At 48.7% G+C, this 12945-nt stretch overlaps 3 protein-coding genes across 3 annotated transcripts; 2 read left to right on the top strand and 1 right to left on the bottom strand.

The window, feature by feature from the left end:
* Window positions 1-1142: 1142 nt before the first annotated feature.
* On the top strand, window positions 1143-3614 carry BKA55DRAFT_592881 (uncharacterized protein; the record flags this gene model as incomplete). The annotated part of the gene is made up of 5 exons (XM_046195459.1): window positions 1143-1729; window positions 1783-2055; window positions 2130-2870; window positions 2920-3508; window positions 3588-3614. 5 exons carry the CDS (start codon window positions 1143-1145, stop codon window positions 3612-3614), a joined length of 2217 nt encoding a protein of 738 aa, XP_046051194.1.
* Window positions 3615-7706: 4092 nt separating this feature from the next.
* Window positions 7707-9422, top strand: BKA55DRAFT_508764 (uncharacterized protein; the record flags this gene model as incomplete). The annotated part of the gene is made up of 1 exon (XM_046187464.1): window positions 7707-9422. The coding sequence occupies one exon, from the start codon at window positions 7707-7709 to the stop codon at window positions 9420-9422; it is 1716 nt and encodes a 571-aa protein (XP_046051193.1).
* Window positions 9423-10842: 1420 nt separating this feature from the next.
* Window positions 10843-12783, bottom strand: BKA55DRAFT_508816 (uncharacterized protein; the record flags this gene model as incomplete). The annotated part of the gene is made up of 1 exon (XM_046187471.1): window positions 10843-12783. The coding sequence occupies one exon, from the start codon at window positions 12781-12783 to the stop codon at window positions 10843-10845; it is 1941 nt and encodes a 646-aa protein (XP_046051192.1).
* Between the last annotated feature and the right edge of the window lie 162 nt (window positions 12784-12945).

The raw sequence follows: 12945 nt of genomic DNA, 5'->3' as shown, positions 1-12945 counted from the left end.
GAATGATTAGGTAAGTGGACAGGTACTGATTCGTAGCGTCAAGTTGTGAAAAAGAACATCGAATGGTCTCATACGGAGATGTTCTAGTCATATACTGGTGACGTATCTAGACATATGATGATAATCATTGTAGATTGAGCCGCATCATTAATTGATGGTTCGCAAATACGCCTTTTTTGCTAAGTCTCCTCAGCGGGCGAACAAAGGTTGCCTCGCTGGATGCCTAGTATCTTGGGGGTTGAAAGAAGAATGCTGATTGGTTTAAATTCATCGCAAAGCCTCAAAGTGAGGCGGTTCAGGGAAGACAGAGTCGCTCATACATCATCTGGAATTGTACTTTGCCAAATACAATACCTCCGGTCTATTACTTTGTTTCATCACGGTGACTCTTCCCTCCTCTATTTCCCCATCACCCCCCGCCACTTTCATCTTCGTTTGCGCTTCTGCATCCTCCTTTGCCTCTTGCCTTCTTCTAAGCCAACCCATAGTTCTCGGTGCCTACCTACCTATGGCTCATACTACTTTGGTAGTGACATCTTGACACGAAGCACAATACGGCAACTCGCAACACCACATAGACCATCATTAGTGTACCCAGCTACCAACTCGCTCAACCACCTGGGGGCCTCTTTGGCCTTGAGCAGTCTCCCTTTTCAGACTCGGTGTTGTCTTGACACAAACCTCACGCTAGTATCTGTCGATCAGTCATCCGCCTTGGATCCCTTGTTGGGACTCTGGACTCAACGCTTGTTTGCTGGACCAAGCTATTGACCCCAGCTCAATGTATGCTTTTTTATTCCTTTGATTCTTCTGGTTGCTATGTTTCGTCCCAGCGTTCTACCCAGGTAGATCGCCGTTGCTTGGTCGAGAACCTTGTTGTCCCCTCCAGATTTGGATGACCTTTTAGTCCTCCAGTGCATCAACCCGATCCGAACATGATACACTGCTGCAATATAAAGGCTAACTAGAGGTCCTAGCCCCTCTTGAATCGCTGTGACGTCTTTTGTTCATTCACTCGATCATCCCTGGGCTCCCCATTATCGTCACTATCGGCGTTGCTCGGACACACAGTACGGCTCGATATTGTATATATTTATTGCATTCGCCCACATTGATACCAGTATCGGCATTGCACCCTCGCCATGGACTCCTTTAGCTCTCCGCAGGACCAGCGAGCCGGCGCCAATGTATCCCCACAGGCGGCTCAACAGCAGAGCTCGAACCTGGCTGCTCTGGGTCAGCAGAGACATCAGGCCACGAACCCCTTTTGGCAGAACTGGGCTGGAGATGATCCATGGAATCCTCTTGCCTTCGGTGCGCCTAATGATGGCCAGACCCGTTCACAACTTATTGGATCTGCCAACTTTCAAACGTCATATCAAGAATACCGGAGCAAACCAATTTTGTCGGAATGTGACACCAACCCGGAGGATTCGGCTTACGGAAGCCGCTTGACTCATAGCATTGGAAACCCTTCTGCTTATGGTGAAGATATGGACCCCGATGTCCAAACTCTGGAACCTCAAAGTGCGGATGCGCAGCTTGTCAACAGAAACTTAGAAACCCTTCAACTGCAATGTCAAGCAGCCACAAACGATGCTCACTTATATCAAGACCAATGGGTCCGACCTCATCCTCCCGCAAGTATTGCAACGGCTCCGGTTGGTGGAGAACGGCGTTGGATTTGTGGTGAATGCCAGAAGCGATGCCGTACACGTTCCGAGCTAAGGTGAGCATATGTAACTGACTTCCATAAAACACCCCTTTGCTAATCAAGTCTAGAAAACACGAACTGAAACATTCCCTTCCTTGGCACTGCGACGTTACAGGCTGCTCGCGTGAGAAAGGCTTCACTTCTAAGAATGATCTTGACAGACATAAGAGAACTGTACATAGCGATCGCACAGTTTCTGGTCGCACCTTCGTGTGTAATATTGGCAATTGTGCGAAGAAGAGTAAAGTTTGGCCAAGGGCAGATAACTTCCGGTCACATTTGCAGAGAATTCACTCAAAGATATATTCAGCCAATGACGACCTGTCCGAATATGTGCATCGGTATGCCTTTTCTCCCCTTTCTTTTTTAGCCTCCTACTTTACCTCAGTACCCGGAGCTAGCTAACAAACTACAGTCCAGTTCCGTCACAAGACCTCGAGGGTGTGGGAGGGAGTGCTATGGCATATCTCCAGGCACAGGAACATTCGCCTGGCTTGGCCCATCCCTCAACTATTCTCTCCTTCCGTGGGCCCTATGGTGAACGACGAGCTTCACAATCTCAATCCGGTGTCAATAATCCTCCTCGAGGCTCACCCTCTTTGCCTTTTGATCGAGATGCATCAAGCCTCGCAACAGTACGAGAAGGTGATGAGAACTTCATTCACCCTGACATTATCCACGGACGCAGTACTCTGCCACCGAATCAATGGCCGGTATCCGCTTCTGAGGAGGATGCGCCCGGCGACGATATCACCGCCTCTGAAGCTGGACAGCCAGACGATGTTACACCAGAAATCATGGACGGCGTGCAGGAAGGTGAAAGATCAGATACGGACGTCTCTCGCAACAGTGGAGACTTAGGAAGCCAACAGGCTGATGTCAGAATGATTGACGCTGACGAAGCCCAACGAACTCCCAGAGCGATTCCTTCACACGAGAAAGAAAGTGAAAGCCCCTCGGATGTGAGCCCAGAATCAGCATACGATTACCTCCTCGACAAAATACCCAAAGAGCTAATTGCAAGCTATCTGAAGAAGCGGTTCGGAGGCCTCGGGGAGGAGACTTCAAAACTGGATACGGTGAGCAACAAGAGCCAAACATACCCTCACAAATGTCAGAATTGTGATAAAGCGTTTCCTCGTCTGTGCGAGCTGAAGTAAGTCTTGTTGGCCTCCACGTCGAATACCTCAGCTTACAATCTATAGGAAGCACCAGAAGAGGCATTCAAAGCCATACGGCTGCACTTTTGCCGACTGTAAAAAGACATTTGGAAGCAAGAACGATTGGAAAAGACATGAAAGCATTCAGCATTACCAGCTTGAGACATGGATATGCGACTGTGCCAAGTCTGACTCTGCTGAACCTTGTGGCAAGGTTTGCTATCGCCGTGAGAGCTTCCGGAACCACCTTTCGAAGGAGCATGAGATCACAGATACTAGCAAGCTCGAAGAGAAAGTTGATGGTTGTCGAAAGGGTCGTCACTGCGATGCTCACTTTTGGTGCGGCTTCTGTCAGGAAACTGTTGAGATTAAAGAAACGGACAACACCTGGGCGAAACGTTGCGATCATATTGACGACCATTTCTCTGGTCGTCGTGTACCCAAGAAAGACATCAGCGAGTGGGTACATGAGAAGGACCACAGAATTGTCACCTCGCCCCCCCAGGTAGATCAGTCTGGATCCTCATCCGGATCATCCCCATCTGATCCGATATCTCCTCAGAGCACTGTTTCCACTGAAAACAGTGGTGAAGATCGCCGAGGCCGAAAGAAGGATATGTATATGTGGACATGTGTGAGTAGAGCTCAAGCCCAAATGTCAATTGCAACTAAGCTGACACACTCAAATAGTGTAATTGTGCTGTTGAAAACAGTTTCAGCAACAACACGTTGTGTTGTGAGTGCAACCGACGTTCGTGCAAAAATTGTACTTGGCATGCGATTCCGTCCACCAGCGACAGTTAGCGTATCCTGCTCAGTCCGTCAATCTTATATTATAATCGGTGGATATTCTTTTTCGGGTGTTCTTATGATTTGAATGATATACCCCCGTCATATGGCATGTTTGAATATTCACAATTTACAAAAGTCAGAGGGTCGTTATTGCATGAGAAGCGGTTGTATTTATAGTAGAATGAGTTTGACCTTATTGTTGCCTTCTGTAGCTTTCAAAAAGGCTAGAATGATGGGAATCAAGAGCTTGTTAGCGTTCCAATGCGCGTCCCCCAGCCACAACAATGCTATAGGCTGACGACATAGCTAGGGTAATCATAAGCTGTTGGGAAACTATGCTCCTGATATATCACGAATTACAAGTAAAAGTCTTCTTTAGGATATTACCAACCAGCCCCTGTAAATCAACAAAGTGAAGAAGAGAGGGACATCGGCTAACTTCGAGTGCCGTCCATATACTTGAATAGTGTCCTGAGTGCATACGACGTATTTCCACTTTAGTTGACCACTGACTGGCATGGCGTGGACTATTGTCTCAGTTTCAAGCCACTCCAACAGGCACCCCGGATACCTTCCCGGGGCGTGATCAAGACCAGCCATGAGGTCTATGTGGATGGGATGTTTCGGAGCTGAACCTGACGTACGAGTTGCCTCGCCGGGTATCTATTCTACGTGCGCCACAGGCTGACATTGGTTCAGTGACGACAAAAGAAACCATACCGGTAGGTTTCCTGCGAAACGTAGGGGTCAGCCAAGTCACCACTGTGAGTTTCTGGTTTTTGTTCATTTCATCAAGAGCTGCGTTGGGTAGTCTACATCATATGTCATGTTACACAAGAGACCACTAGTATGGTCCATGCACCCCAAACAGGGGCCTGGGGCTGAAGAAAATACAGTAAACAGGCTATCTCGCAGGGGTTACCCGCGGAAGATAAGATCTGCACCATGTATGCGGAAGAGACAGATTCTCCCGAGGGTCGAGTGAGCCAATACATGCACCTCAAAGACTGTTATCAAGTGTTTTACAGGGGCCGAAAGATTTTGCACCACCCATGAGGAGGATCACCATGAGAAAGACCCGTCTCCATAGTTGTAAAATGGACAACGCGGATGACTGAGAGTTTTGGTTCCCCCTACACTTGAGGTAGATTTCAAAAAGCTGCCATATTATTGGGGGAAAATGAGTTCACGTCTAAAACGACAGCTAACTGTTCCGCTTGACATCTAACCTTGACAGGCTGCATCTTCTAATCCAGAGTGGTGAAGGGCTAACATGACTCGAGCCAGGTTGTGAAGAGGTTGAAGAGCTGGATCTGGGGGGAAGTCACCGCCATGATTCACTATTGGTTCGGGGAGCAGGTCGAGGGTACGGGCCTTGTTCTTCATGACAGATATCAATTATGAATCATGGCAATACGGCAGCAGGGCTGAGTCCATAGCTAGACCTCCATCCGCATAAATACGCCATGGGGGTTGTATAGATCCAAGATTAATGTCTGCGAGGTTATGTGCATGGCTGAAGTATTAATAGCCCCCAATATGAATCTTGGGGCTGTCCCGTGATATTGTATGGCAACTGCATATCGAGTACCACACTTTAGCTGAAGCGAGCTGGATGTTGAATTTATCTATTTTGAGTCATGGATGTACGAATACGTAAACTTACATCTGCCATCTCCGCATCTTGATCTGACTGGATGAACCGAGTGCGTGGATCCAGGTGAGGTCGAACAGGGGAGGGTTCCATGGTTCGTTCATATTGCCCTGGTCTTTCAATTTCTGGCGATGCACCAACCGCAGAGAATTTGGTCTTGATTAAGGTACAAACGAGTTCCTTTGTTCCCTTATGACATAGACGAGTACCTAACTAGCAGGCGCTGAAGAATTCAAGTACATGGACAGGCATTCTCGAGACTCTGCTGTTGGACTCTTGGCTATCAGACTAGGAACTGGGTGTCATTGAACATCAATACTAGCAAGGGTCTTTGTGCCAATAGGATTAATAGCTGAAAGCCAAACCCGTGCGGTATAACCGATTTACCTATCCCTGCCCCCAGCAGTTGTACTGTACGGTGTACACTAAGGTACTGGCTGTTGGTGTTAGTGTCAGACGGGATGGCATGGGGCGGGATCTCACAAACAGTGACAGCGATGACCCAGCCCAGCTCGGGCGAGGTAATGCTTGTAAGTCTGTTGGCTCTAGCATTGCACTAGTCTCTCCTCTAATACTTGTTTATTGGTCAAGATCTAGGCGATGGCCGCCTTTTTTCTTTCTTTTTTTAAGGTGCTCATCCGTGTAGACACTGAGCTAGCCCACAGAGGCTAAGTGCTGGAACGACGCTTCCTTGCCTTCATTAACGAACGTTCATTAACGCCTGTCGTCGATCCTCCAGCTCCAGCTCCAGCTCGCGCTGGTGGATGGGCAAGCCGCTGGCCCGTCCATCGCCACCATCTTATTTGCCTGGACCGTAAGCGATCTCGTTTTTTGGGTCCAAGGAAAGCTTCGCCAAAATCACCATTCCGGGGATACTGCACTTTCTCATCGAGTTCTCCAAATCATTATCATCTTCATCTTCATCCCTGACTAGACTATATGATACAACACGTAATCGTCATGATGCGTTTCAAGGGTCATTCTTGGAAGATATTAGCCGCCACTAATCGCGATCCTAACCCGCTAACGCGGATTTTACTGGATTTAACACGCTGCAGGCTCTCTCTGACTTGGCGTCTATCCACGCTCGCGCAATGATGGCCCTAATTCGAGGTAACAGTCACCAAGAAGAGACGTCTTGCATCAAATTGTCTTAGGCCAGCCAACAGCTTGTGGGGGGATTGTGCTTTGCTTTACTCACCCCTGGTCTACGCATTCTCGGGCACAGACACAGTTCCTGCTCTCTACGTGTACTGCCGCCTATCAACATTCAACGCCAGCATCGCATCGCCATCGACATCGCCATTGCGGCTGCAAGCAATGCTTGGACTCACTCACACTGGCGCGTGTCCGCATCGGTACGGTACTGACATGGCGGCTGAGCGGGCCTTACCGTCCTGTCGCGTGGCGTTCAACTCACTCACCCCGTGTGCCTTGGACTAACGTTAGTGGCCTTGTCCATGGCCGCCAATGACTGAAGACAAGCTCAATATGACTTCTCTCGACGGCGCGTACCCGTCGTCAGTTCGAATATGTCCAACAGTTATTCGAATTCGAGTGCATACCGACCTGGGACCGAGCCCATGAGATAAATTCCACCTCACTTAGCAGCTACATCCCACAAGTCATCAATCTCCCATCTCGGCCACGAGACTGAAATTGGCATTGTTACTACATACAGTACTCCCCAGCTTCATGGCTCCATCCCGGTTCACACACCATCTTATCCCAAGGGTGACAGGGCCAGGCCGCCAGGGTCAGGTCTGGAGTCCCATGCTGCTGCAGGTCGTCCTGAAGAGTAATAGATGGGATCAGCGCAACGCTCCACTTCTATCGATGCCTCTTCAGGCCGGGGTACGTACTTGCGGCTCTGCTCGACCAACTCAGGGAGTGTCCAATGCCCGCGTCGGTGGAACCCTCCAGATAGGCTGGCGAGACCTTCTGGCCATACAAGTCTGGGGGCCATTTATAATTCTTTAAGATGCGTGCCCTCGCCCTCCACCATGGCGATTCCTCTCCGTTCTGGTCAACAGTCCAGGCAATCCTTTTCTGGTCGACACTTTGTGGATTTGCCTTTTCCCGTTCCCATTTACACCAAGTCTCCCATTCGGCTTAGTTCCCCGAGCTTGCGCTACCTGACTTACATGTCCAACGTCTTGCGTTACCAGCTCACACATCTTGCACCCATGATATACATGGTCATTCACCATTTCAGAACTGATAGTGCTTAACTTCGGCGCTAGAATTTGAACAATTCAGTGGCCAATACCCCCTCCAGGCTTTCTTCGCTCTGTAAAGTGGGACATACCGTGCCCTTTCTCTTTTCCTCTTCCCACAAGGAGCCTTACCGACAGTACCTCTCTAAAGAAGGGGAGCTACTAACACCATGACTTTCCAACCACACCATGAGAGGACCGACGGGGTTGGATGTTTATCCAACACACGTTATTTCTCCTGTCCCAGCTCTGACTCAATCAATCACCAAGACTTCGCCGGTCGAATTGATCCCCTTCTTCAACATACAACACCCTATTTCAGCCACGAAGATACCTACTATGGCACCAACAGCATGCAGAGATATTTACAGGAGCCTCAGAGCAACTACTTTACCGCATCGTCAAACATTGCTATCCCAAACACTCATTATACTGGAATCTACCCTGATATGAGTTATCCTCTTCATCACAGTTCACAGGTCCGCCAGGGTTCTCCAATGTCCTATCAGCCATCATCAGCGGCCAGCGGACCTCAAAGTCCCCATTGGATAGATAATGATGCACATGCCAGCACTCGAGGCCCGTCTACGCCGTCCGATGCTGCAGTCTTGTCCCCGAACATTGTTGGTTCAGGCTCACTGTCACCTAGTGTCTCCCTGTACGGATTATCAAGTGCACCACAAGGATGTGTGGACCCGGCTGTCATTGAACCTAGTCAAACTTTCTCTGGAATCAAAGGGGACCAAGAGATTAATGCTTTCACTCTCGACATGAATGCTGATTTTGACCGTGCCACTCCCAATTCCATCTACCAAGGCGACGGCTCGAGCCCTCCATCAACTTTCGACCCTTCACCTTTAGAATTATATCCTCAAGCCGATGCGAAGGCGGCCTACCCCGATCCTGACAGCATGGATGTGGACGCAAAATTCGAAGATGAAGCTGAGACTATCGGCGGCGACGATGGCGACGACGAATACAGACCCAATTGCAGAGCCAAGTCATCTCGAAATGCCAAAGGTGGCAGCCGAGGTGGCCGCGCCAGACGACTAAGTTCTAGTGCCAACACGAGCAGAGGAAAGGTTACCAAATCACGGCCTGTTACCCACGGTACTACAGCGCGAAAACTACTCTCATCATGTGGAAGCATGCTGTGCATACATTGTCAGAAAATGTTCAACGACGACGTATCATTAGAGAAGCATATCAATGCCATGCATACTCGTCCTTTCATCTGCGTCTTCCATTTTGCGGGCTGTAACCAGGCCTTTGCAAACAAAAACGAATGGAAAAGGCATGTTTCGGCGCAGCATGTGAACCTACACTACTGGCTTTGTACAACTGGTGCCTGCGGATATTCTTCAAACCCATTGAAAGGTGTTTTGGGTACCGCTACACATTGCAGAGTCTTTAAAAGAAAAGACCTCTACACACAACACATACGCCGGATGCACGCACCTGAAGAGGTTGTCAAGGCTGACAAGAAAAACAAGACCTTTCCTCCTGACTGGTTAGTCCAGGAGAAGAAGTTACAGGAGGAAGCGTTCCGACAGCGGTGCAGATTGCCAGACTACATGCGTTGCCCAGCTAAAGACTGCACAGCAGTCTTCAATAACGGCCATAAGACTTGGGATGACCGAATGGAGCATGTCGCTGTTCACCTTGAGTGTGCTGCCAAAAACGAGGAGCCACAAGTCGCTTTCGGGGGTACAAACGACGAGGCTCTCACGGAATGGGCTTCCCACCCCAACGTTCGTGTCATTGTGTCCACTAGCGAAGGATGGGAGACATGTCAACCGCTTAAGGCGGCTAAGACCGAGCTATCAAGGCTAACCAGCGTTCATGATGGAGGCATGGATGAGGACGCAGAAGGTGAGGAATGCTAGAGGTCACGCGATTGGCTTCATACAACCAGTGCATCATTTCTTAATCTTTATACGTTTTGTACTTCTCGAATTGGTATCACAAATGCGTTCTTATATATCTGCAAATTGGGGTCGCAATGGCGACGAGTTGCAAAAAACGTATGCGCATTTAAGGTGTTTCTCTTTTGGCGTTTCTTCAACTATGATACCACCATCATATATACAGGTTCCCAACCATGATGGTTTTTAATATTGGACTGAATTCAAGTTCTATGTTACACAGGCAATGGATACCAGGAGGGGTCGAATGCAAGAATTAATAGGAGCTTCTTATCCCGTTGCCGTAACATTTTCCTCTTCAGATGTGAATCAAAGCCTCGCCGCCTGTATATCTCACTTCTCGATTACAAAGAGCATCATACTTTGTCAAACCTACGACTTACCGTGGCCCAGCTTTTAGGGGTATCCCCTGTACTGGTAAACATGGGAGTACTCACTTCTCTGTTGGTAGACTCGTTACACCATACCCTATTGTGTCTTGAAGAGTCGGAGCTCTAAACCTTCAGTAGACTGGGATGCCACTGCCACTGTGCCTTGAGCTCAATATGACGGGATTACGTGTTTGGCATTAAGAGGAATCAATAAGCGGCTTGTTCTCCCCAAAGCTGAATTTCCTCTAGTCTTTCACTATAACACAGTCATACAAACACCACAGCCCGTTTCAATCGCAGGCAATATCCATATAGACTCCAACGTTTGGCATTGGGTCAGTATTTGCAAGTCTCGTGACTGCTTCAACCTCAACCTTCGTCGGAGAGTTAATGATCGCGGCTTGTATGACAGAGGTGACAGATATGAAATGGTTGCATATGCAGTTCATTTTAGCACAAAGTTAATCAGATGCTATCATGACTAATTCAAAGTGCATGCTTTATGGGTTTGGCTAGCTAATGCTCGATCGTTATTCCCCTGTCCTATAACCGTACCACGCAGGTATCTAACTGTCTGTTCTTGCTATGTACCACCGCTTCTTTAAACTTCGATAATTCTGATCAATCACTGATCAATGGCTGCTTAGAAGCAACCCGGCCTATTTATCCCTAGCCGCCATTATGTATGCCATATAATAAACAAGAGCAGCCTCTTTATTCCTAGAAAACCATACCCATTTCATCGTCAATCTTCGGCCGATCAACGCAAGCCCACTGTTGAAGGGGCGCAACTCAAAATCTTGGATCAATAAGCTTCGAACTCAAGCGTATTCAATTTGTAAGCAACAAAAGTACTGTTCTCAAGTTGTTCGCCTCTCAGCCGGTAAGTTTCGGTGATGGAGGCAGGAAGACTTTCGGGCGGGTCGTGCTTGTCTTGCACAAAGGTAGAGTCGAAGGCCACAGAGCATTCTTTTCCAAAAAGTTCTCCCTACAATCATCACTCGAACTAATCATTGCACCATTTGAGCTCCATCGCACGAAGCGTGATGCATTGATACAGGTTGCGTGGCTGAACCACGTTGGGCACGGCGTTGTTGCCGACCTTTGCATGCAAGTGCGTATCCAGGCTCATTTGCTTTACGCCATTCAATGTATTCTTCATATTGCTGCTGTTGAATTGGGTCAGGATTCGTTGGTTTGGGAACAGGGTGCGGGCGAGCTGAAAAACAACCACCTCCCAGCATTGAGTTAAAGAGCACCTGGGGCGCTGCAGAAGTACCCATAAAGGGGCCTGATGCAACCGGATACTGTTGTAGAAGAGGACCGAACATTGCTAGGCTAGGCGTGTTGCCGAACGTGGCAGGCGTTGCCAGGATTCCGCCCAGCCCAAGACCAGGTAGCACTCCAGGGGGGAGGATATCTCGCACTGGAGGGTCACAAGCACCGCCCGGGAATCTAAACTTGGCAGGCGGCGATATCTTTGATGAGTAGTTAAACTCTCCTGGATCGTCTTCGATAGTGTCGGCTGTAGTTACCTCTGGAACCGAAGTACCCCTTGTACTGTTGACACCAATGCCGGACTGTAGGGGGGGGATAGAAACGTCGTCCATGTTACGTGATGCGGTCTTTACGGTGTTTCCAACAGTGTCTTCGTTTCTAGTCTCACTCTGACCTAGTACCATACTATTAGAAAGTCCGTCTTCTGGAAAGTTGATAACTCCCTGACTTGGCGGTGTTGCCGGGAAACTTCTTTTGAATGACAGGAATTCCCTTGCTCTCGGGTTCAACCCGTGTGTGAGGACATCAGAATCAATACGAATTCCGGAGTCATTAGAAGTGTCCTTATTCCTCAGGGGGTCACTATATAGAGAGCCAATGCCGGAATCAGAGCTTTGTTGCGTAAATGAGCTCGGCTGCTGGCTTGATTTTGGACCCCAGGGACAACCATGGCCGATTAAAGGCCTGTTTCTATCTCTCTTGGTGTTCTCAGTCTCATGTTTCGACCCTTGCTGGAGCTTTTGCAGAATTTTCGTGAAAGCTGCTTTTCTGCGTTCGAGTTCTCCGCTCTTTCTGGCTTGCTCAACTGGCGAAGGCAGGCCACTGAGTATCTTAGGTTGGGATTTTACGTGTGTGCTACCGATGTTGGCAACGGCTGGGTCCTTGAGCACAGCTTGCCTGGCCCTGTCGGTTCTTTCTTTGTCGAGCTTACTCTCATTTCTGAGCTCTGTGGGGAAAATATGGTGAGGACTTCGGCATCTTTCCACTGGTCGGTTATCAGTTCCTTGCTTAGTTCTTCGCTGTTTTCTGGCTACACGTTGTACGTAAGCAATAGGAGCCTCTCGGTCAATACTCGAGATTGCCGTTCCATGCTCCTGTGGGCTAGCAGCATAAGTAGGAAGGGGTGAGACCTGAAAAACGCGGAGCTGGCGGTCCTTGTAGCGGCCACCGACCAGGTCGATGTTGAGTCGTACAGTACAAAATCCACTAATGGCATCGGCTGGCTGCACATTGAAATGGTCCAAACCTCTATGTTCTTGGTTGGTAGAAGACACAGTTGTGTCCTTGATATCAGTCTCAGAACTGCAAAGACAAGGCTGGAATTGATTGGCACTGTCAACGAAGGTCCATGGAGATATGTTTCCATTCCTCATATAGGAGACAGACCCTCCTTCTATATCTTTGTGGGAAACCTCACGACTGCGAGGGCTGGCTTGATTTGTGCTGTTGGTTGTGTCAGTAACCTCAGAAACGCTGTATCCATCGCGTCGACGACGCCAATCTGGGTTGTTCATTGCTTCAGCAAACTTTGAACCTGCAAAGCTTTCTTCTGAGTATTCCCTCCGCGAGAGAGATGGTGCTAAACATAATTCCTCAAAAGAATCGTCAGTGGTTGTGTCAGTTGAAATGGTGGAATGAGCCATTCGGCTTCGAGAGCTCTTTTCGAAAGACATGCCGAAATTTGAATCTTGAGTGCCTCAGTGTGTTGACTGGGGATTGTCAGATGCAGCAAGAACCCTACTCAAATTGGCCACGGTGCAGATAGTCTGCCAAAGGTTGCCAGTATGAGAGATGCCGTATGTTTCTATACAAACACAGAACAAGTGCTTAGAGTA

Source organism: Fusarium redolens (genome assembly GCF_020744475.1).
Source record: "Fusarium redolens strain MPI-CAGE-AT-0023 chromosome Unknown BKA55scaffold_6, whole genome shotgun sequence".
Classification (NCBI taxonomy): Eukaryota; Fungi; Ascomycota; class Sordariomycetes; order Hypocreales; family Nectriaceae; genus Fusarium; species Fusarium redolens.
This window is presented reverse-complemented; position numbering and strand designations above follow the sequence as displayed.